General features: G+C 38.3%; 1 protein-coding gene across 1 annotated transcript; it reads left to right on the top strand.

The window, feature by feature from the left end:
* The first annotated feature begins 20124 nt into the window (after positions 1-20124).
* Positions 20125-22612, top strand: LOC107624165 (uncharacterized). Its single transcript, XM_088506174.1, has 4 exons — positions 20125-20442; positions 20982-21070; positions 21168-22290; positions 22382-22612. Exons 1-4 carry the CDS (start codon positions 20374-20376, stop codon positions 22583-22585), a joined length of 1485 nt encoding a protein of 494 aa, XP_088362300.1. The 5' UTR covers positions 20125-20373; the 3' UTR covers positions 22586-22612.
* The last annotated feature ends 1 nt before the right edge of the window (position 22613 follows it).

A 22613-nucleotide genomic window follows, 5' to 3' on the forward strand; every position in this document is an offset into this window, starting at 1 on the left:
TCTTTTTTATTTCTCTTTATAAAGCTTGGCATTTTCGAAAGCAGTGAATCTGAATTCCTCTAGCTCATTCAGCTGGAGCAATCTCTTTTCTCCAGCTAGTTTGGCATCAAAGTTTAGGAATCTGGTTGCCCAGTAGGCCTTATGTTCCAATTCCACGGGCAGGTGACAAGTCTTACCATACACAAGTTGGTACGGAGAGGTCCCTATAGGAGTCTTGAATGCTGTTCTGTAAGCCCACAGAGCATCATCCAATCTTCGTGCCCAATCCTTTCTACGGGTACTTACAGTCAGTTCCAGGATTCTTTTCAGTTCTCTGTTAGAAACTTCAGCTTGCCCATTTGTCTGTGGATGATATGGAGTCGCCACCTTGTGGCGAATCCCATACCGGACTATGGCGGAGTAAAGCTGTTTGTTGCAGAAGTGAGTGCCCCCATCACTGATTAGTACCCTAGGGACACCAAATCTGCTGAATATATGTTTCTGGAGGAACTTCAGTATTGTTTTAGTATCATTGGTGGGTGTGGCAATGGCCTCTACCCATTTTGATACATAGTCAACTGCCACCAGAATATAAGTGTTTGAGTATGATGGTGGGAAAGGCCCCATGAAATCAATTCCCCATACATCAAACAACTCAATCTCCAAGATTCCTTGTTGAGGCATGGCGTAACTGTGAGGCAAATTACAAGCTTTCTGGCAACTGTCATAGTTACGTACAAACTCTCAGGAATCTCTGTAGAGTGTAGGCCAGTAGAAACCACATTGGAGGACCTTGGTGGCTGTTCGCTCACCTCCGAAATGGCCTCCATATTGTGATCCATGGCAATTACATAGGATCCTCTGTGCTTCTTCTCTAGGCACACACCTACGGATTATTCCGTCTGTACATCTCTTAAAGAGATAGGGTTCATCCCACAAGTAGTACTTTGTATCAGAAATTAATTTTTTCTTTTGTTGCCTGCTGTATGCCTTGGGTATGAACCTTGTAGCTTTATAGTTTGCAATGTCTGCAAACCATGGTGTTTCTTGAATGGCGAACAAATGCTCATCCGGAAAGGTTTTAGAGATTTCAATAGAGGGAGAGGGCGCCCCTTCTACTGGCTCTATTCGGGACAGATGATCAGCCACTTGGTTTTCTGTCCCTTTTCTGTCTTTTATTTCTATATCAAACTCTTGCAGAAGCAATGCCCATCTTATAAGCCTGGGTTTTGAATCCTGCTTTGTAAGTAGATATTTAAGAGCAGCATGGTCAGTGTACACAATCACTTTTGATCCTACTAAGTATGATCTAAACTTGTCAATGGCATAGACCACTGCAAGCAATTCCTTTTCTGTGGTTGTGTAATTTTTCTGGGCATCATTTAAAACATGGCTAGCATAATAAATGACATGAAGAAGTTTGTCATGCCTCTGCCCCAGTACTGCACCAATGGCGTGATCACTGGCATCACACATTAATTCAAATGGCAATGTCCAGTCTGGTGCAGAGATAACTGGTGCTGTGACCAGCTTAGCTTTCAGAGTTTCAAACGCCTGCAGGCACTCTGTGTCAAACACAAATGGCGTGTCAGCAGCTAGCAGATTGCTTAGAGGTTTTGCAATTTTTGAAAAATCCTTTATAAACCTCCTGTAGAATCATGCATGCCCCAGAAAGCTTCTGATTGCCTTAACATTGGCAGGTGGTGGTAATTTTTCAATTACCTCTATTTTAGCTTGATCCACCTTTATTCCCTTGTTTGAAATTTTATGCCCAAGGACAATCCCTTCAGTCACCATAAAGTGATATTTTTCCCAGTTTAAAACCAGGTTGGTCTCTTGGCATCTTTTCAAAACCAGTGTCAGGTGATCAAGACAGGAGCTGAATGAGTCTCCATATACTAAGAAGTCATCCATGAAGACTTCCAGAAATTTCTCTACCATATCAGAGAAAATAGAGAGCATGCATCTCTGAAAGGTTGCAGGTGCATTACACAGCCCAAATGGCATCCTTCTATAAGCAGATACTCCAGATGGACATGTGAATGCTGTTTTTTCTTGATCCTGGGGATTTACTGTAATTTGGTTGTAGCCTGAATAGCTGTCCAAAAAGCAGTAATAATCATGACCTGCTAGTCTCTCTAGCATCTGGTCTATGAATGGTAAAGGAAAATGATCCTTCCTGGTGGCTGTATTGAGCCTTCTGTAGTCAATACACATGCGCCACCCTGTAACTGTTCTTGTAGGAACCAGTTCATTTTTTCATTATGAACCACTGTCATGCCTCCCTTTTTGGGGACAACTTGGACAGGGCTCACCCAGGGGCTATCAGAAATAGGATAAATAATCCCAGCCTCCAGTAATTTGGTGACCTCTTTCTGCACCACTTCCTTCATGGCTGGATTTAGCCGCCTCTGTGGTTGAACCACTGGCTTAGCATTATCCTCCAATAAGATCTTGTGCATGCATCTAGCTGGGCTTATGCCCTTAAGGTCACTTATGGACCACCCAAGAGCTGTCTTGTGTGTCCTTAGCACTTGAATTAGTGCTTCCTCTTCCTGTGGATTTAAAGCAGAGCTTATGATCACTGGAAAAGTATCACCTTCTCCCAGAAATGCATATTTCAGGGATGGTGGTAATGGTTTGAGCTCGGGTTTAGGAGGTTTTTCCTCTTCCTGAAGAAATTTCAGAGACTCTTTCAATTCCTCTGAATCCTCTAGATCAGGCGGAACATCTTTAAAGATATCTTCCAACTCTGATTCGAGACTCTCAGCCATGTTGATCTCCTCTACCAAAGAGTCAATAATATAAACTTTCATGCAGTCTTTTGGCATGTCTGGATGCTGCATGGCATTGACAGCATTCAACTTAAACTCATCCTCATTGACTCTCAGGGTGACTTCCCCTTTTTGGACATCAATGAGAGTTCGTCCAGTTGGTAGGAAAGGTCTTCCTAGAATGAGAGTAGCACTCATGTGCTCCTCCATTTCCAGCACTACAAAGTCAGTGGGAAAGGCGAATGGCCCAACCCTGACAATCATGTCCTCAATCATGCCTGATGGGTATTTAATGGAGCCATCAGCAAGTTGGAGACATATCCGGGTTGGTTTAACTTCTTCAGTTAAACCAAGCTTTCTGATAGTGGATGCGGGTATTAGGTTGATGCTTGCTCCAAGATCACATAAGGCTGTCCTGGTGCAATTACCCTCTAATGTGCATGGTATCAGAAAGCTTTCGGGATCTTTAAGCTTTTCTGGAAAGCTTTTCAGAATGACTGCACTGCATTCTTCAGTGAGGAGAACTCTTTCAGTTTCTCTCCAATCCTTCTTATGACTCAAGATCTCTTTCATGAACTTGGCATAAGAAGGTATTTGCTCAAGTGCCTCTGCAAACGGAATCTTTATTTCAAGAGTCCTGAGATAATCTGCAAAGCGAGCAAATTGCTTATCCTGCTCCTCTTGGCGAAGTTTTTGAGGATAAGGTATCTTGGCTTTATACTCCTCAACCTTGGTTGCTGCAGGTTTATTTCCTACAGAAGTGGTTGAAGAATCCTTTTTAGAGGAGTTGTCATCATCACTTGTGTGTGTCTGATCCCTCACTGGCATTTGAGTGCCAGGGTTGGAAGCTGGAGTGACGTTAGACGCCAACTCCTCATCTGCTCCTGGCGTCTGAACGCCAGAACTGTGCTTCCTTTGAGCGTTCAACGCCAGTTCCTTGCTTGTTTCTGGCGTTGAACGCCAGTCCTGAGCATGGTTTGGGCGTTCAGCGCCAGTCTTCCAGCCAATCTCTGGCGTTTTAGCGCCAGAATTATTTCTCTCCGGGCTCTTACTGTCCTCAGATGGATTTTGGGTATTTTGCTCATTTCTTGGCTTCCTGCTACCTTGAGGTGGGGTATTTAATGTCTTCCCACTTCTTAATTGAACTGCTTGGCATTCTTCTGTTATTTGCTTTGACAGCTGCTGCTTTGTTTGCTTTAATTGTACTTCCATATTTATATTAGCCATCCTTGTCTCTTGTAGTTTATCCTTGAATTCGGCTAACTGCTTTGTTAGAAAATCCAATTGCTGATTGAATTCAGCAACTTGTTCTACAGGACTGAGTTCAGCAGTTACTGTTTTAGCCTCTTCTTTAATGGAAGGGTCACTGCTTAGGTACAGATGCTGATTTCTAGCAACTGTATCAATGAGCTCTTGAGCTTCTTCAATTGTCTTTCTCATGTGGATAGATCCACCAGCTGAGTAATCTAGAGAGATCTGAGCTTTTTCTGTAAGCCCATAATAGAAGATGTCTAACTGAACCCACTCTGAAAATATTTCAGAGGGGCATTTTCTTAGCATCTCTCTGTATCTCTACCAGGCATCATAAAGAGATTCATTATCTCCTTGTTTAAAGCCTTGGATGTCCAGCCTTAGCTGTGTCATCCGTTTTGGAGGAAAGTATTGATTCAGGAATTTTTCTGTCAGCTGTTTCCATGTCTTTATGCTAGCCTTAGGTTGGTTATTTAACCACCTCTTAGCTTGGTCTTTTACAGCAAATGGGAACAGTAATAATCTGTAGACATCCTGATCTACTTCCTTATCATGTACTGTGTCAGCAATTTGTAAAAACTGTGCCAGAAACTCTGTAGGTTCTTCTTGTGAAAGACCATAATACTGGCAACTTTGCTGCACCATGATAATGAGCTGAGGATTCAACTCAAAGCTACTGACTCCAATGGAGGGTATACTGATACTACTCCCATATGAAGCAGTAGTGGGGTTAGCATATGACCCCAGAGTCCTTCTGGACTGTTCAATTCCACTTAGATCCATGATGGAGAAAGGGAGATGATGTAAAAAGAAAATTATTTTTATTTATTTATTTATTTATTTCGAAAATAAAATAAATTAAATTAAAATAAATAAAAATGGGTGAAGATTTTCGAAAAATGAAAATAGTGGTTTAGGAAGTTTTGAAAAAGATATGATTTTTGAAAAAGGTTTTAAATTTTGAAATAAAAATCTGAATTTTAAGAGCAATTTTCGAAATTTTGTTTTAAAATGGAGAGAAAAGATATTTTTTTGAATTTGATAAGGAGAGAGAAAAACAATAAAATAGCACAAGATTAAAATTTTTAGATCTAATGCTCCTTGTTTTCGAAAATTTTGGAGGGAAAACACCAAGGAACACCAAACTTTAAAAATTTTAAGATCAAGACACAAGGAAAAGTCAAGAACACCTTGAAGACTCACAAGAGCAACAAGAACATGAAGATAGAACACCAAACTTAAAATTTTTAGAAAACCAAACTAAAATTTTCGAAAACCAAAAAAAAATCAACAAGAAAACACCAAACTTAAAGTTTGGCACAAGATTTAATAGAAGAATTATTTTTGAAAAAAGAAGATTTTGAAAAGAATATACCCAATTACCAAGAACATAGACTAACGCTCTAGCCAATTGGGCAGTAAATGTAACACTTGTTTTGAAGAAGTATTTTTAATAACTAAGAGAAAAAAAATTTTTTTTGAAAACTAATGTTTTGAAAAGGCACACGAAAAACAAGAAAAGAAACAGAACAAGAAAAACTAAAAACTAATAAAGAAAAATAATATTTTTGAAAAATTTTTGAAAAGAATATAAAAGACTCTGACCCAAAAGACAAAATTTTCCTAATCTAAGCAACATGATTCACCGTCAGTTGTTCAAACTCAAACAATCCCTGGCAACGGCGCCAAAAACTTGGTGCACGAAATTGGAAATCACAATTCTTCACAAATTCGCACAACTAACCAGCAAGTGCACTGGGTCGTCCAAGTAATACCTTACGTGAGTAAGGGTCGATCCCACGGAGATTGTTGGCTTCAAGCAAGCTATGGTTATCTTGTAACTCTTAGTCAGGATATAATATCAATAATAATTTTTACTTTGAATTGTAAAAAGTAAAAGGGCAGAATACAAATAATACTTGTTATGCAGTAATGGAGAATATGTTGGAGTTTTGGAGATGCTTTGTCCTTTGAATCTCTGCTTTCTCCCTATCCTCTTCTTCACGCACGCACGTCCCTCCTATGGCAAGCTGTGTGTTGGTGGATCACCGTTGTCAATGGCTACCATCCTTCCTCTCAGTGAAAATGGTCCAGATACGCTGTCACCGCATGGCTAATCATCTGTAGGTTCTCGATCATACTGGAATAGGATTTGCTATCCTTTTGCGTCTGTCACTACGCCCAGCACTCGCGAGTTTGAAGCTCGTCACAGTCATCCAATCCCAGAATCCTACTCGGAATACCACAGACAAGGTTTAGACTTTCCAGATTCTCAAGGATGCTGCCAATGAATTCTAGGTTATACCACGGAGATTCTGATTAGGGAATCTAAGAGATACTCATTCAATCTAATGTAGAACGGAAGTGGTTGTCAAGCACACATTCATAAGTTGAGAATGGTGATGAGTGTCACGGATCATCACATTCATCATAATAAGGCGCGAATGAACATCTTAGATAGGAACAAGCGTGATTGAATAGAAAACAGAAATACTTGCATTAATTCATCAAGACACAGCAGAGCTCCTCACCCCCAACAATGGAGTTTAGAGACTCATGCCGTCAAAGAGTACAAAGTTCAGATCTAGAATGTCATGAGATAAAAAATAAATCTCTAAAAGTTGTTTAAATACTAAACTAGTAACCTAGGTTTACAGAAAATGATTAAACTATGATAGATAGTGCAGAAATCCACTTCTGGAGCCCACTTGGTGTGTGCTGGGGCTGAGACTAAAGCTTCTCACGTGCCTGGGCTGTTTTGGGCGTTCAACGCCAGGCTGTAACCTGTTTCTGGCGTTGAACTCCAACTTGTAACGTGTTTCTGACGCTGGACGCCAGACTGAAACATGGAACTGGCGTTGAACGTCAGTTTATGTCATCTATCCTTGAGCAAAGTATGGACTATTATATATTGCTAGAAAGCCCTGAATGTCTACTTTCCAACGCAATTGGACGCGCGTCAATTGGACTCCTGTAGCTCCAGAAATTCCATTACGAGTACAGAGAGGTCAGGATCCAACAGCATCAGCAGTCCTTTTTCAGCCTAAATCAAATTTTTGCTCAGCTCCCTCAATTTCAGCCAGAAAATACCTGAAATTACAGAAAAACACACAAACTCATAGTAAAGTCCAGAAATATGAATTTTGCCTAGAAACTAATGAAAATAAACTAAAAACTAACTAAAACATACAAAAACTATATGAAATTAACCCCAAAAAGCGTATAAAATATCCGCTCATCATGGACCGTGTGATTGAAGACCCAATCTGACGGCTCTAGATGAATTTGGAGAGGAGCTGAACTTGGTAGCGGCAGCGTCTTCAGGCGGCGCGTGGAGGCGCGTCTGGCGGCGGATGGCGGCAATTTTGGTTGCGTTGGAATCACGGTGGTAACGGAGGTGATAAACTGATGAGCAGATAATTTATACGCTTTTTGACATTGTTTTTAGTATTTTTAGTATGTTTTAGTTAGTTTTTATTATATCTTTATTAGTTTTTATTCAAAAATCATATTTCTGGACTTTACTATGAGTTTGTGTATTTTTTCTATGATTTCAGGTATTTTCTGGCTGAAATTGAGGGACCTGAGCAAAAATCTGATTCAGAGGCTGAAAAAGGACTGCAGATGCTGTTGGATTCTGACCTTCCTTCACTTGAAGTGGATTTTCTAGAGCTACAGAAGCCCAATTGGTGCGCTCTCAATTACGTTGGAAAGTAGACATCCTGGGCTTTCCAGCAATATATAATAGTCCATACTTTGCTCGAGATTTGATGGCTCAAACCGGCATTCCAAGTCAGCATAAAAATTCTGGTGTCAAAACGCCAGAATTGGCATAAAAGCTGGAGTTAAACGCTCAAACTGGCACAAAAGCTGGCGTTTAATTCCAAGAAAAGTCTCTACACATGAAAGCTTCAATGCTCAGCCCAAACACACACCAAGTGGGCCTGGAAGCGGATTTCTGCATCATTTACTCATTTCTGTAAAACCTAGGCTACTAATTCTCTATAAATAGGACCTTTTGCTATTGTATTTGTATCTCATGACACTTTACACGTTTCATATTGTATCTTCTATGGCATGAGTCTCTAAACCCCATGGTTGGGAGTGAGGAGCTCTGCTGTGTTTTGATGAATTAATGCAATTACTACTATTTTCAATTCAATCACGCTTGTTTCTCTTCTAAGATATTCACTTGCACTTCAACTTGATGAATGTGATGATCCGTGACACTCATCACCATTCTCAACCTATGAACGCATGCCTGATAACCACCTCCGTTCTACCTTAGACTGAGTGCATATTGGTGCACAAAATCGTGATCATTCTTTCCTTGGTAACGGCGCTAAAAACTCAATACGCACGTTCATAATATTAGCTCTTTGTCACAACTTCGCACAACTAACCAGCAAGTGCACTGGGTCGTCCAAGTAATAAACCTGACGTGAGTAAGGGTCGATCCCACAGAAATTGTCGGCTTGAAGTAAGCTATGGTCACCTTGTAAATCTCAGTCAGGCGGATTCAAATGGTTATGGAGATTTAATAATTAAAAGATAAACAAAACGTAGAATAAAGATAGAGGTACTTATGTAATTCATTGGTGAGAATTTCAGATAAGCGTATAGAGATGCTTTCGTTCCTCCTGAACCTCTGCTTTCCTGCTGTCTTCATCCAATCAGTCCTACTCCTTTCTATGGCAAGCTATATGTTAGGCATCACCGTTGTCAATGGCTACATCCTGTCCTCTCAGTGAAAATGGTCCAATACGCTGTCACTGCATGGCTAATCATCTGTCAGTTCTCGATCATACTGGAATAGGATTTACTATCCTTTTGCGTCTGTCACTACGCCCAGCACTCGCGAGTTTGAAGCTCGTCACAGCCATCCCTTCCCAGATCCTACTCGGAATACCACAGACAAGGTTTAAACTTTCTGGATCTCAGAAATGGCCGTCCATGGGTTCTAACTTATACCACAAAGACTCTGATTAAGGAATCCCAGAGATACTCATTCAATCTAAGGTAGAACGGAAGTGGTTGTCAGGCACGCGTTCATAGGTTGGGAATGATGATGAGTGTCACGATCATCACATTCATATTGAGGTGCGAATGAATATCTTAGAATCGGAATAAGCTTGAATTGAATAGAAAAATAATAGTACTTTGTATTAATTCATGAGGAACAGCAGAGCTCCACACCTTAATCTATGGTGTGTAAAAACTCTACCGTTGAAAATACATAAGAACAAGGTCTAGGCATGGCCGAGAGGCCAGCCTCCATAAAGGTCTAAGATAGCATAAGACTAATCAAAGATGGTCCAAAAGACGTAAATACAATAGTAAAAAGTCCTATTTATACTTAAACTAGTTACTAGGGTTTACAAAGATAAGTAAATGATGTAGAAATCTACTTTCGGAGCCCACTTGGTGTGTGCTTGGGCTGAGCATGAAGCTTTCACGTGGAGAGGTCATTCTTGGAGTTAAACGCCAGTTTGTAACCTGTTTCTGGCGTTTAACTCCACTTTGCAACCTGTTTCTAGCGTTTGACTCCAGAATAGAGCAAGGAGCTGGCGTTGAACGCTAGTTTGCGTCATTTAAACTCGGGCAAAGTTTGGACTATTATATATTTTTGGAAAGCCCTAGATGTCTACTTTCCAACGCAATTGAGAGTGCGCCATTTGGAGTTCTGTAGCTCCAAAAAATTCACTTTGAGTGCAGGGAGGTCAGAATCCAACAGCATCTGCAGTCCTTCTTCAACCTCTGAATCTGATTTTTGCTCAAGTCCCTCAATTTCAGCCAGAAAATACCTGAAATCACAGAAAAATATACAAACTCATAGTAAATTCTAGAAATGTGATTTTTATTTAAAAACTGATAAAAATATACTAAAAACCAACTAAATCATACTAAAAACTATGTAAAAACAATGCCAAAAAGCGTATAAATTATCCGCTCATCACAACACCAAACTTAAATTGTTGCTTGTCCCCAAGTAACTAAAAATCAAATAGGATAAAAAGAAGAGAATATACTATAAATTCCAAAATATCAATGAAACTTAGCTCCAATCAGATGAGCGGGACTAGTAACTTTTTGCCTCTTGAATAGTTTTGGCATCTCACTTTATCCATTGAAGTTCAGAATGATTGGCATCTATAGGTACTCAGAGTTCAGATAGTGTTATTGATTCTCCTAGTTCAGTATGTTGATTCTTGAACACAGTTACTTTATGAGTCTTGGCCGTGGCCCTAAGCACTTTGTTTTCCAGTATTACCACCGGATACATAAATGCCACAGACACATAACTGGGTGAACCTTTTCAGATTATGACTCAGCTTTGCTAAAGTCTCCAATTAGAGGTGTCCAGGGTTCTTAAGCACACTCTTATTTTTACTTTGGACCTTGACTTTAACCGCTCAGTCTCAAGTTTTCACTTGACACCTTCACGCCACAAGCACATGGTTAGGGACAGCTTGGTTTAGCCGCTTAGGCCAGGATTTTATTCCTTAGGCCCTCCTATCCACTGATGCTCAAAGCCTTGGATCCTTTTTATTACCCTTGCCTTTTGGTTTTAAGGGCTATTGGCTTTTTCTTCTTGCTTTTTCTTTTTCTTTCTCTTTTTTTCGCGTTTTTTTTTTCTGCAAGCTTTTGTATTCACTGCTTTTTCTTGATTCAAGAATCATTTTTATGATTTTTCATATCATCAAATAACATGTCTCCTTTTCATCATTCTTTCAAGAGCCAACATATTTAACATTCATAAACAACAAATTCAAAAGGCATATGCACTGTTCAAGCATTCATTCAGAAAATAAAAAGTATTGTCACCACATCAAAATAATTAAACTAGTTTCAAGGATGAATTCGAAACCATGTACTTCTTGTTCTTTTGTTTTTAGAACATTTTTCATTTAAGAGAGGTGATGGATTCATAGGACATTCATAGCTTTAAGACATAGACACTTAGACACTAATGATCATATAGTAAAGACACAAGCATAAATAAAACATAAAGCATAGTAAACGAAAAACAGGAAAATAAGAACAAGGAGATTAAGGAACGGGTCCACCTTAGTGAGGGTGGCGTCTTCCTCTTCTTGAAGAACCAATGGTGCTTTTGAGCTCCTCTATGTCTCTTCCTTGTCTTTGTTGCTCCTCCCTCATTGCTCTTTGATCTTCTCTAATTTCATGGAGGATGATGGAATGCTCTTGGTGCTCCATCCTTAGTTGTCCCATGTTGGAACTTAATTCTCCTAAGGAGGTGTTGATTTGCTCCCAAAAATTATGTGGAGGAAAGTGCATCCCCTGAGGCATCTCAAGGATTTCATGATGAGGAATTTCCTCATGCTTTTGTTGAGGTCCATGATCTCTTGTTTGCTCCATCCTTTTCTTAGTGATGGGCTTATCCTCATCAATGAGAATGTCTCCCTCTATGTCAATCCCAGCCGAATTGCATAGATGGCAAATGAGGTGAGGAAAGGCTAACCTTGCCAAAGTGGAGGACTTGTCAGCCACCTTGTAGAGTTCTTGAGGTATAATCTCATGAACTTCCACTTTCTCCCCAATCATGATACTATGGATCATGATGGCCCAGTCTACAGTAACTTCAGACTGGTTGCTAGTGGGAATAATTGAGTGCTGAATGAACTCCAACCATCCTCTAGCTACAGGCTTAAGGTCCAGTCTTCTCAGTTGAACCGGTTTGCCTTTTGAGTCAATCTTCCATTGAGCTCCTTCCACACATATGTCCATGAGGACTTGGTCCAACCTTTGATCAAAGTTGACCCTTCTTGTGTAGGAGCGTGCGTTTTCTTCCATCATTGGCAAGTTGAACGCCAGCCTTACATTTTCTGGACTGAAATCTAAGTATTTTCCCCGGACCATGGTAAGCCAATGCTTTGGATTCGGGTTCACACTTTGATCATGGTTCCTAGTGATCCATGCGTTTGCATAGAACTCTTGAACCATTAGGATCCCGACTTGTTGAATGGGGTTGGTGAGGACTTCCCAACCTCTTCTTTGGATTTCAAGTCAGATCTCCGGATACTCATTCTTCTTGAGTTTGAAAGGAACCTCGGGGATCACTTTCTTCTTGGCCACAACTTCATAGAAGTGGTCTTGATGGACTTTTGAGATGAATCTCTCCATCTCCCATGACTCAGAGGTGGAAGCAATTGACTTCCTTTTCCTCTTTCTTGAGGATTCTCTGGCCTTAGGTGCCATTGATGGTTATGAAAAAAAAAACAAAAAGCTATGCTTTTTACCACACCAAACTTAGAATGTTGCTCGTCCTCGAGCAAAAGAAGAGAGAAATAAGGAGAAGAAGAAGAAGAAGAAGAAGAGATGGAGGAGAGGGAGAGATGTGTGTGTTTCGGCCAAGGGGAGAAGAGAGGGTAGTGTTGTGTGAAAATGAAGAAGGAATGAGGGGTTTATATAGTGGAGGGAGAGGGGTTAGGGTTCGGTTATTTAGGGTGGGTTTGGGTGGGAAAGAGATTTTGAATTTGAAGGTAGGTGAGGTGTATGGGGAAGAGTGAATGGATGTGAGTGTGAAGAGGTGATGGGGAAGAGAGATTGAGGTGATTGGTGAAGGGTGTTTGGGGAAGAGGGTTATTGGATTGTGTGAGGAAGAAGAGAGAAGGTGAGTTGAGGTAAGTGGGGATCTTGTGGGGTCCACAAATCCTGAGGTGATCCTGTGGGGCCACAGATTTTGAGGTGATCCTGTGGGGTCCACAGATCTTGAGGTGTCAAGGATTTCACATCCCTGCACCTTTTGGGCGTGTAAAACGCCCTATGTATGCAATCCTGGCGTTTAACGTCACTTCCATGCTTGGTTCTGGCGTTAAACGCCCAAATGTAGCTTGCTTCTGGCGTTAAACGCCAGCTCTATGCTTGTTTCTGGCGTTTAACGCCAGCTTTCCTCAGAGTGCAATCATGGCGTTTAAACGCCAGAGTGCTACTTGTTTCTGGCGTTAAACGCCCAGAATGGTGCCAGACTAGGCGTTTAATGCCCATTCTGCTACCCTTACTGGCGTTTAAACGCCAGTAAGCTCTTCCTCCAGGGTGTGCAGTTTTTCATTCTGTTTTTCATTTTGTTTTTGATTTTTCAGTAGTTTTTGTGACTCCACATGATCATAAACCTAATAAAACATGAAATAAACATGAAAATAAAAGTAATATAGATATAATTAAATATATTGGGTTATCTCCCAACAAGCGCTTCTTTAATGTCAATAGCTTGACAGTGAGCTCTCATGGAGCCTCACAGATGTTCAGAGCATTGTTGAGACCTCCCAACACCAAACTTAGAGTTTGGATATGGGAGTTCAACACCAAACTTAGAGTTTGACTGTGGGGGCTTTGGTTGACTCTGCAGTGAGAGAAGCTTTTCATGCTTCCTCTCCATGGTTACAGAAGGAGAACTTTGAGTCTTGAACACAAGGTAGTCTTCATTTAGTTGAAGGACCAACTCTCCTCTGTCCACATCAATCACAGCTTTTGCTGTGGCTAGGAAGGGTCTTCCAAGGATGATGGATTCATCCTCATCCTTCCCAGTGTCTAGGATTATGAAGTCAGTAGGGATGTAAAGGCCTTCAACCTTTACTAACACGTCCTCTACTTGTCCATAAGCCTCTTTTCTTGTGTTGTCTGCCATTTCTAATGAGATTCTGGCAGCTTGCACCTCAAAGATCCCAAGTTTCTCTATTACAGAGAGTGGCATTAAGTTTATGCCTGACCCCAGGTCACACAGAGCCTTCTCAAAGGTCATGGTGCCTATGTTACAGGGAATTAGGAATTTACCAGGATCCTATTTCTTTTGAGGTAAGTTCTGCCTATCCAATGCATTCAGTTCATTGGTGAGCAAGGGAGGTTCATCTTCCCAAGTCTCATTACCAAATAATTTGGCATTCAGCTTCATGATTGCTCCTAAATATTGAGCAACTTGCTCTTCAGCAACGTCTTCATTCTCTTCAGAAGAAGAATACTCATCAGAGCTCATGAAGGGCAGAAGGAGGTTCATTGGAATCTCTATGGTCTCTAGATGAGCCTCAGATTCCTTTGGTTCCTCTAAGGGAAACTCCTTATTGTTCACTAAACGTCCTAGGAGGTCTTCCTCACTAGGATTCACGTCCTCCTCCTCCCTTGTAGGTTCGGCCATGATGGTCAATTTAATGGCCTTGCACTCTCTCTTTGGATTTTCTTCTGTATTGCTTGGGAGAGTACTAGGAGGAGTTTCAGTGACCCTTTTACTCAGCTGGCCCACTTGTGCCTCCAAATTTCTAATGGAGGACCTTGTTTCATTCATGAAACTCAAAGTGGCCTTAGATAGATCAGAGACTATATTTGCTAAGCTAGATGGATTCTGCTCAGAATTCTCTGTCTGTTGTTGAGTAGATGATGGAAAAGATTTGCTATTGTTAAACCTGTTTCTTCCACCATTATTAAAGCCTTGTTGAGGCTTTTGTTGATCCTTCCATGATAAATTTGGATGATTTCTCCATGAGGGATTATAGGTGTTCCCATAGGGTTCACCCATGTAATCACCTCTGCTATTGCAGGGTTCTCAGGATCATACGCTTCTTCTTCAGAAGATGCATCTTGAGTACTGTTGGGTGCAGCTTGCATTCCATTCAGACTCTGAGAAATCATATTGACTTGCTGAGTCAATATTTTGTTTTGAGCCAATATGGCATTCAGAGCATCAATTTCAAGAACTCCCTTCCTCTGAGGCGTCCCATTACTTACAGGATTCCTCTCAGAAGTGTACATGAACTGGTTATTAGCAACCATGTCAATGAGTTCCTGAGCTTCTGCAGGCATTTTCTTTAGGTGAATGGATCCACCTGCAGAATGGTCCAATGACATCTTTGATAACTCAGACAGACCATCATAGAATATATCCAGGATGGTCCATTCAGAAGACAAAGCATCTCCAAAACCTCAACCTGTTCTCCATTACTGAATCACAAGTACTCTCTATTTTATGTTGTTTATTTTTCATAAATACAATCACTCTCATCATTAATCTCCTGACTAAGATTTACAAAATAGCCATAGCTTACTTCAAGCCGACAATCTCCGTGGGATCGACCCTTACTCACGTAAGGTATTACTTGGACGACCCAGTGCACTTGCTAGTTAGTTGTGCGGAATTACAAAAGTGTGATTGTAATTTCGTGCACCACGAACCAAAGCTTCAAGAAGCGAACGAAAAATGAGGCCAAAGAACGCTTGCCGAAAAAGAAAAACAACGGAGCTATGAATGAATTCTCATGGAAAAAGAAAGAAATCTAAGCTCTTGATACCAAGTTAGAAACAAGAGACCAAACTAAAGAAAGTGTTTTGTGTGTTATTCAGTCTGATCAAAAGTACAATATACAAGGGGTATTTATAGGTGCTAAATGAATCAAAGTAATAAAGGCATAGAATCCTACAATTAATATACAGATATGCTATATAAATATAAATGATACTAATTGATCTAAATTGATTCTAATGATTCTCTAACATGAAAAATGATTGTGCTAACTCCTGATTAGGTATATGTCTTTGTCATCATGTATTTGATACCTATGGCAAATAAAATTTAATTGCTACCATTTTCTTGGAAATTAGTTATTTTTTTACGTAAATTGTCTCGCCCCCACTCATTTGAAACTAGTGATTTAGAACTACTCACTACTTATGATGTAGGGACACTAGACACGATACGACATGGGTCACGCGGACACACGAATTTTAAAATCTTATAAGACACGGGGACACAGCATGTATTTAAAATATAAAGTATTTTTTAAATAAATTACAATAAATTTTTGATATTTTATTGGTATTAAAATATAAAATAATTTTTTAATTATTTTTAATATATTCTTTTAACTATATAAAAGTATTTAAAATATTTTTTGTTTTAATAAATAATAATATATATTATTTCTAAACTCATTTTAAGAATACATGTTAAGAATAAAATTGGACATGCTGACACGTGATGGTATTTAGGTGTGTCGAAGTGTTTTCGGAGAAGAATTTTTTATTTTTTATTAAGACACGGTTGGACACGACAGACATGCGTGTCAGACGAGTGTTGATGAGTGTCGTGTCCAAAATGTGTCCGACACGCGGACATGACAACTCAACGAAGTGTCCGTGCTTCATAGCTAACTACTAACGAGAAAATTAATAGTAGTGAAGAAGTTATTAGTCTAATGTAATAAATTCAGTACAAACTGTAACACTCTACTACACAGAGCTTTACGCCTAGAGCGTAACTCAAAGGTGGTGAGGCGCTACGACTTTTAAAATAAAAATACTAATGTAATATAATTGAAGGAAGTTGTAACTAGGAGCCTTGAAAGAAAATGGGTACGACAAAAACAAAATCGAAGGTACAATGCTCACGAGAAATGGAAAGATAAAAAGCTTATACAGAAAATCAAAAGACAGATATATAAAAGTAGAGTTTCAAATGATAGTTATATAATCAAAATCTAGACTTGACCTGCGAAGCAAAGGTCGGCTAGAATATATATATATATATACAACCCTAGAAATAAACCAACAGATAAATATAAATCCTGTTTCTCTAAGTCAACCTCTAAGAGGGACAAAAAATAATATATACAAGATGAAGAATCTATACACATATATAAACATAAACCAAATACAAATACCAAGTTCCAAGATAGTTCTTCGCTTCCAAGAGTTACCAGAATGCTCAATGCAGTGCCTCGCGTCCTACATCTGAAACAACAACATATGTATGGAATAGAACCGAAGGTTCTCAATATGGTAAAGGTGCCCACATAGATAATATATAAGGTCTCGGGAAAGCCAAAGGCAATCCTAAAACTTCGATACCTATATTCAAAACTTAGAGTTATACTTTAAATCAGAAATTAGGTAAAATATCTAAGGTACTCAGGTTCTAATCCAAATATAACTTAACACTTCAATCTCACTCTCCTCCAGTCCTCCGAATCATCAGTAAAACAACCTTCAGCATCACCTCAGCCAGCATGAGGGATCTCTCAGTTGCATAGATATACAATACAGACAAGAAAAACACAGATGGAATGCAGTTATAGCAAGTAAATCTGATAGCGGTTAGTTACAGGCAAGCACTTAGGCAATCCAAAACAAATACATACATAAACAAGTCATACAAATGCATATGATGCATGTCTGTCCTATGGCTAATGAGCTCATTTGTTGGTTATGTAGCCAAACCTGACATGTCCGGTAGTTAATCCAGACACTGTCTCTCTGTTGCGCAATAATACCATTAGAGGAAATACGTGCTCTGTCATCATTAGAGGGATTATGTGCCATGTCACCATTAGAGGGAATATGTGCCCTATCACCATTAGAGAGAATAAGAGCCCTGTCACCCTTACAACTAGAGAGAAAACACAGACATACTTGTTATCAATAATCCTCAATCATGTCTCATTTATCATAATCATTCAATTTCATAATCAAAATCTGTTTTCATCATTCTTCTTCCTCATATTTTTCCCGGAGCAAGTGGACAATGCCCCTGCCCCTTACTCGGAGTCTCAACTCTAAATCAAATTCATTTTCATTTTCAAGTCCATTTCTCAATATCATTCAATTTCATTTAAAAATCATACTTTAAAATCATAATCTCATCATTCTTCATTCTCATTCAATCATCATTATTCCTCCCATTCGGTTCATCAATAATTCAAACTCAAAACACAACTCATTCTTTCCCAAATAAAGCAAACTCAAAACGTAATCCTTTTCTTAATAACTCAAAATCAAAGTATAAAACCTTTAAAAATTCAAATCTTTCTAAATAATCACTTCAAACTAAAATTTCAATTTTCATAAATATTTCGGCAGCATCTCCTCTAAAACTCGGACTTTTGCCACCCTTCAAGGGTCCTAACCACGAAACCAAATACCTCTCGATCATTCAAATCATTTCCAGTATCAAATTATTTCAAAATCAAACTAATTCTAATATTAAATCTTTTTCCAAAAATCAACCAACTCCAATAGCAAACCGTTTATAAGATCGAATCATACATCTCTCAACCAATCCATTCAATTCAATTTCACAAACTCATCATCAATTCTCAACACATCAACAATCATGTTTATTTTATACTCATCAGAATCACAATCCAACACATACAAATTCATTTATCCTTTATACACACATCGTATACCATATACTTAATCCATCAATAATTCATTCAGTTCATTCTTATCTTATGGTTTTCTAGCCTAAGTTTTCACGTTACATTATATTTTATCTACGAGAAACCAAAACTATACCATGGCCGATTCCTCCCTAAGCTCGAAACTCCTCAAAAACCTCTCCTTTCACAAGCTCCAAGCTTCCAAACGTCAATTTCTCAAGCTTAATCACCCGAATTTCGTTCTAAATCGCCCAATTGAACTCCAAATCAATAAGAACACAATCGAATTCATACAATATCACTATAATCAACATAGAGTTCACTAAATTAGAAATTCACCAAAAAATAGGAGTTCCTTACCTTACCCACGGCTCAAATGAACAAGACCCAATAATTTCTGCTAGCTAATTTAATCCTAAAACATCAAAATCACAAAATCCTCAATTCCAAACCCTATATACATTCGAAACTGAAGAAGGGAGATACCGAGTGTGTACAGAGATTTTCTTACCACAATGTTTAGTGAATTTTGTAGAGAATTTCGAAACGAACGCGTGGTCGCTGATGGCTCGTCAATTAGAGCTCCAAATTGAAAGCTATGGACGACAGAAGTTTAACGAGAAATGGCATTTCCGTTTCCCAAATCAACGTTCTCCCTCTTCCTCTCTATGAAATTCTGAATTGTGAACAATGGGGAAGGGTTTTATATAATTGGGTTTGATTCAACCGGTTCGATCCATTGATCCAATTTTGAACTAAAATCTTTAAAATTTGTGTTGAAATTAATATTTTAATTATTTATACTTTATGAAACTATAAAATTTAATTTTTAATTTCTTTAAATAATAATTAATTTATTAGTTAATTATTTATTAATTACTCGAGATTTACAAAAACAAACGTTAATAGTAATGAAAAAGTTATTCATTTAAAATTTAAATTTTAGATGAGATATAAATTAGTCAAATTCAATCTAAATAGTAATAAAATATATCAAATTTTACTTTTTAAATCGATCAAATTAAATTATCAACACATTTTTATTATTTTGAAAAATCATATTTTTATATTTATAAAAATTATATTTTTATACTTACAAATACTCATATATTATTTATAGTGCAATATATACGTATGTCATTTATACTAATATATGTTGAATACGTTAATTTTTACGTATTACAGGTATATTTGTATTGTTTACTTAAAATTTGTATTTTATTTCATTAACAATGTCAACGAAATATACTCATAATTAGTTTATTTATATAGTAAATAAAATAAATAATAAAATATAAAAATATAAATTGTGTCCATATTATCTATACCAATAAATAAAATATTTAAAAGATCCAAAGAGAAGTCATACGGTTCTATTATGACATAAGGACAATCATACAACATGCAATAAGTTCAGCTGCTCCATGTATTCAAACATTGGCTTTTTATATCTATCTTTAGTAATGAGAATGGATCAAGATTTAATGATCCTGAGCTTGATGTGCTATGATTGGTGTTCTACTCCAATATCAAAATCTTTGAGCAAACGATAAGAAGAAGCCATTGAATAACTGATAGAAAATGGATGTTCAATTATAAGGAAGATTTTGAACAGTGTAAATAGTATTAAGAGTAGTTAAATTATTTGAGTGAAGTGTGAAGCCATCTAAACCAATTTATAAAAAAAGATAGAATGTAAAGTAGCCATAATGAGGGTGTGAAAATACATAATATTGCCACCATAACTTTCATATATGAATTGCTAAAAAGGGCACTTATATCATCAAGTCCATTGAGCATGCTCTCTTTTATAACTTATACAAGTATAATTGAAGATGAGGTCCCGGACGAGACTACTCAAATATATGCCTAATAGTTTTCTTTGAGTAAAAGGTAAGTAAAGAATGGTGAAAATTATATCACAAAACGGGGTGGTGGCGCAGTTGGCTAGCGCGTAGGTCTCATAAACAATTTCAAAGAAACAAACAATAAAAAAGAAAAAAAGAAACTTTGATGCTTGTTGACCGTTTTTGTCCCTACACACCAAACCTTAAACGCTCTTCTTCTTCTTCTTCTTCTTCTTCGTTCTCTTTCTCTCTGGCTTCGTATATTTCACCATGAAGAACCCCTTTTTCAAAACAACCTTCTTATTCCTCTCAAGTTAAGCCATTCTTGGTGCTGCCAAACACGCCCTTAATTAATTAATGGGTTGCTTCCTTGCTTGTTTTGGTTCCTCCAAATCCAAACGCAGAAAACACACGCACAGTGTTCAAGTAAGCCTAGCCCTAAACTCATTCAGCTTTTCGTTTTCTACGTGTTTGACGAAATGACACTTTGAATTCCATTATTGTTTTGCTTGCTAAGACAGTTTCTTTTCTTTCTTTTTTGAATATAAAATATTTTATTTTAATATAGCAGCCGAAAATAGCTAAAGTGTAATCATATTTTGTTCTCCATTGTTGAGGATACCCTTTTGAATAATTGAATCACGTTACAAAAAACGATGCAGTTTCTTTTGTTTCCTTTTCTTTCTATTTTCAGATAGAAAATTTGATTTTTCAGCAAAACAGAGCTTAAGCCCTGCATCCTTCTTCCCCATAATTGATTATACCCATTTGGTTCATAAATTCAAAATTGGATCCGGAAAAAAAACCCCCAAAATCGGCAACAGTGTTTCTTCTTTTCTTTCCCTTTTCTAAATTTTCTTTCTCTGTAAAAACTTGATCTTTATTTTTTCCTGGCAGAAACATTGTTAAGTAATTTTCTTTTCTTTTCTTCGTGTGACTTAATTGAGTTTCCGATCTCGTTGCAGCGAAATGCTACAAGCAAGCCTGAGCAACCTAGAGTCTCTCTGGTTCAGGATCATTCCGAAACCTCTCTTAACACTGAATCAGAACTTCAGTAAGCAATAGTCTCCATTCAAAGCTTTTTCAAGTTCATTGTTTTCTATCATTTGCTTTTTTATTACTTATCTGAATGAATCTTTCTGTTCATGTAGAGGTAAAAATGAGGAGCAACTAAGTGTTAGTTCAAGAAAGAAAGTAACTTTTGATTCCAATATTAGAACCTATGATCCTGTTTCTCCTGATGAAGTTAGTGATTTCAAGAGTGGTGAAGAAGAGCATGCTGGAAAGGAGGAAGCATTGGAGAAACCAAGCCAATCGAAGCTCTCTTCCTCTGGAGACTGTTCAGTTACCTCAAAAGGGTCTTTCCCTCCAAATCACAGGTACCAGAATTGTAGGGAAAGTGATGATGAAGAGGAAGAAGAATTGGATTATGGAGTTAGTGATCTCAGTGATGAAGATGAAGAATGTGATGAAATGGTTGAAGAGTTTGAAGAAGATAGGGTGAAAATCGATGTTGATCATGTGGTTACTGAAGGGGTTATGGAGAGTACAATCCAAAATTGTGAAAGTGATTTGAAGCCATTTGGGGTTAATCCCAATGCTAGAGATAGAAGTGCTTATGTTCATCCTGTGTTAAACCCTGTCGAGAATCTCACTCAGTGGAAATCAGTCAAGGCCAAGAGAACAGTATCATCACCATTGAAGCCTCAGAAAGAGAATTATGTTTCTCCCAATCATGAATCTCCAAGGATTGCTATTGCAGCTGCGGAACAAAGTGTTAAGGAAGTTTCTTTCCACTTGAATTCGAAAACTGACTCACCAAAGAAGCTGAGCCAGGAAATTTCAGTTGATGAAAGTGTTAAGGAAGTTTCTTTCCAGTTGAATCCGAAAACTGACTCACCAAAGAAGCTGAGCCAGGAAATTTCAGTTGATGCTAGCCTCTCAAATTGGTTGGCTACTTCGTCAGAAACGAGCACACCTATGAACAAGGGTAGCTCAGTGTCCTTGAATTCAGTTACAACTCCTGAAAGAAGCACAGTCTCACAAGGTTCAAATTCTGTAATTAGCCATGATGATAGGCCTATTTTAGGTGCATTGACGTTGGAAGAAATCAAGCAATTTTCAGCTACTTCGTCACCAAGGAAGTCACCTAGTAGGAGTCCTGATGAGATGCCTATCATAGGCACTGTTGGGACCTACTGGAATTTTGCCGAAGAAGCCAGCACAGCATCATCCTTCAAAGGGATTCCCAACACAACAAGCAAGTATAGAGAGGTAACGATGAATTGAAATGTGAATTTTTCGCAACAAAGTAGGAACTTTGTGAGCTTGAATTCTGATGTTGGATTTCACTGGCTGTGTGCAGGATAAGAAAGTGAATTGGCACTCAACTCCATTTGAGACAAGGTTAGAGAAAGCTTTGAACAGAGGTGCTGCTACTAAGAGAAATGCATGCACTGGTTTGTGTGGTTTTTGGGGTGTGAATTGTCTAGGAATTCAATTTTTTTATTCTTATGAAATGATTCAGTGTGTGATGTTTACTTCTTCAATTTGCAGTTTGGGTAAATAATTAATACAATCATATATCTTATATCTAC

This window comes from Arachis ipaensis, chromosome B10, assembly GCF_059453495.1.
Source record: "Arachis ipaensis isolate K30076 ecotype BB chromosome B10, ASM5945349v1, whole genome shotgun sequence".
NCBI classification, from domain to species: domain Eukaryota; kingdom Viridiplantae; phylum Streptophyta; class Magnoliopsida; order Fabales; family Fabaceae; genus Arachis; species Arachis ipaensis.

Coding starts and splice junctions, on each gene's coding strand:
- LOC107624165 (XM_088506174.1), top strand. CDS start 20,374: ATGGGTTGCTTCCTTGCTTGTTTTGGTTCCTCCAAATCCAAACGCAGA. Junction 21,071..21,167: donor AACACTGAATCAGAACTTCA/GTAAGCAATAGT, acceptor CTGTTCATGTAG/AGGTAAAAATGAGGAGCAAC. Junction 22,291..22,381: donor CAACAAGCAAGTATAGAGAG/GTAACGATGAAT, acceptor GGCTGTGTGCAG/GATAAGAAAGTGAATTGGCA.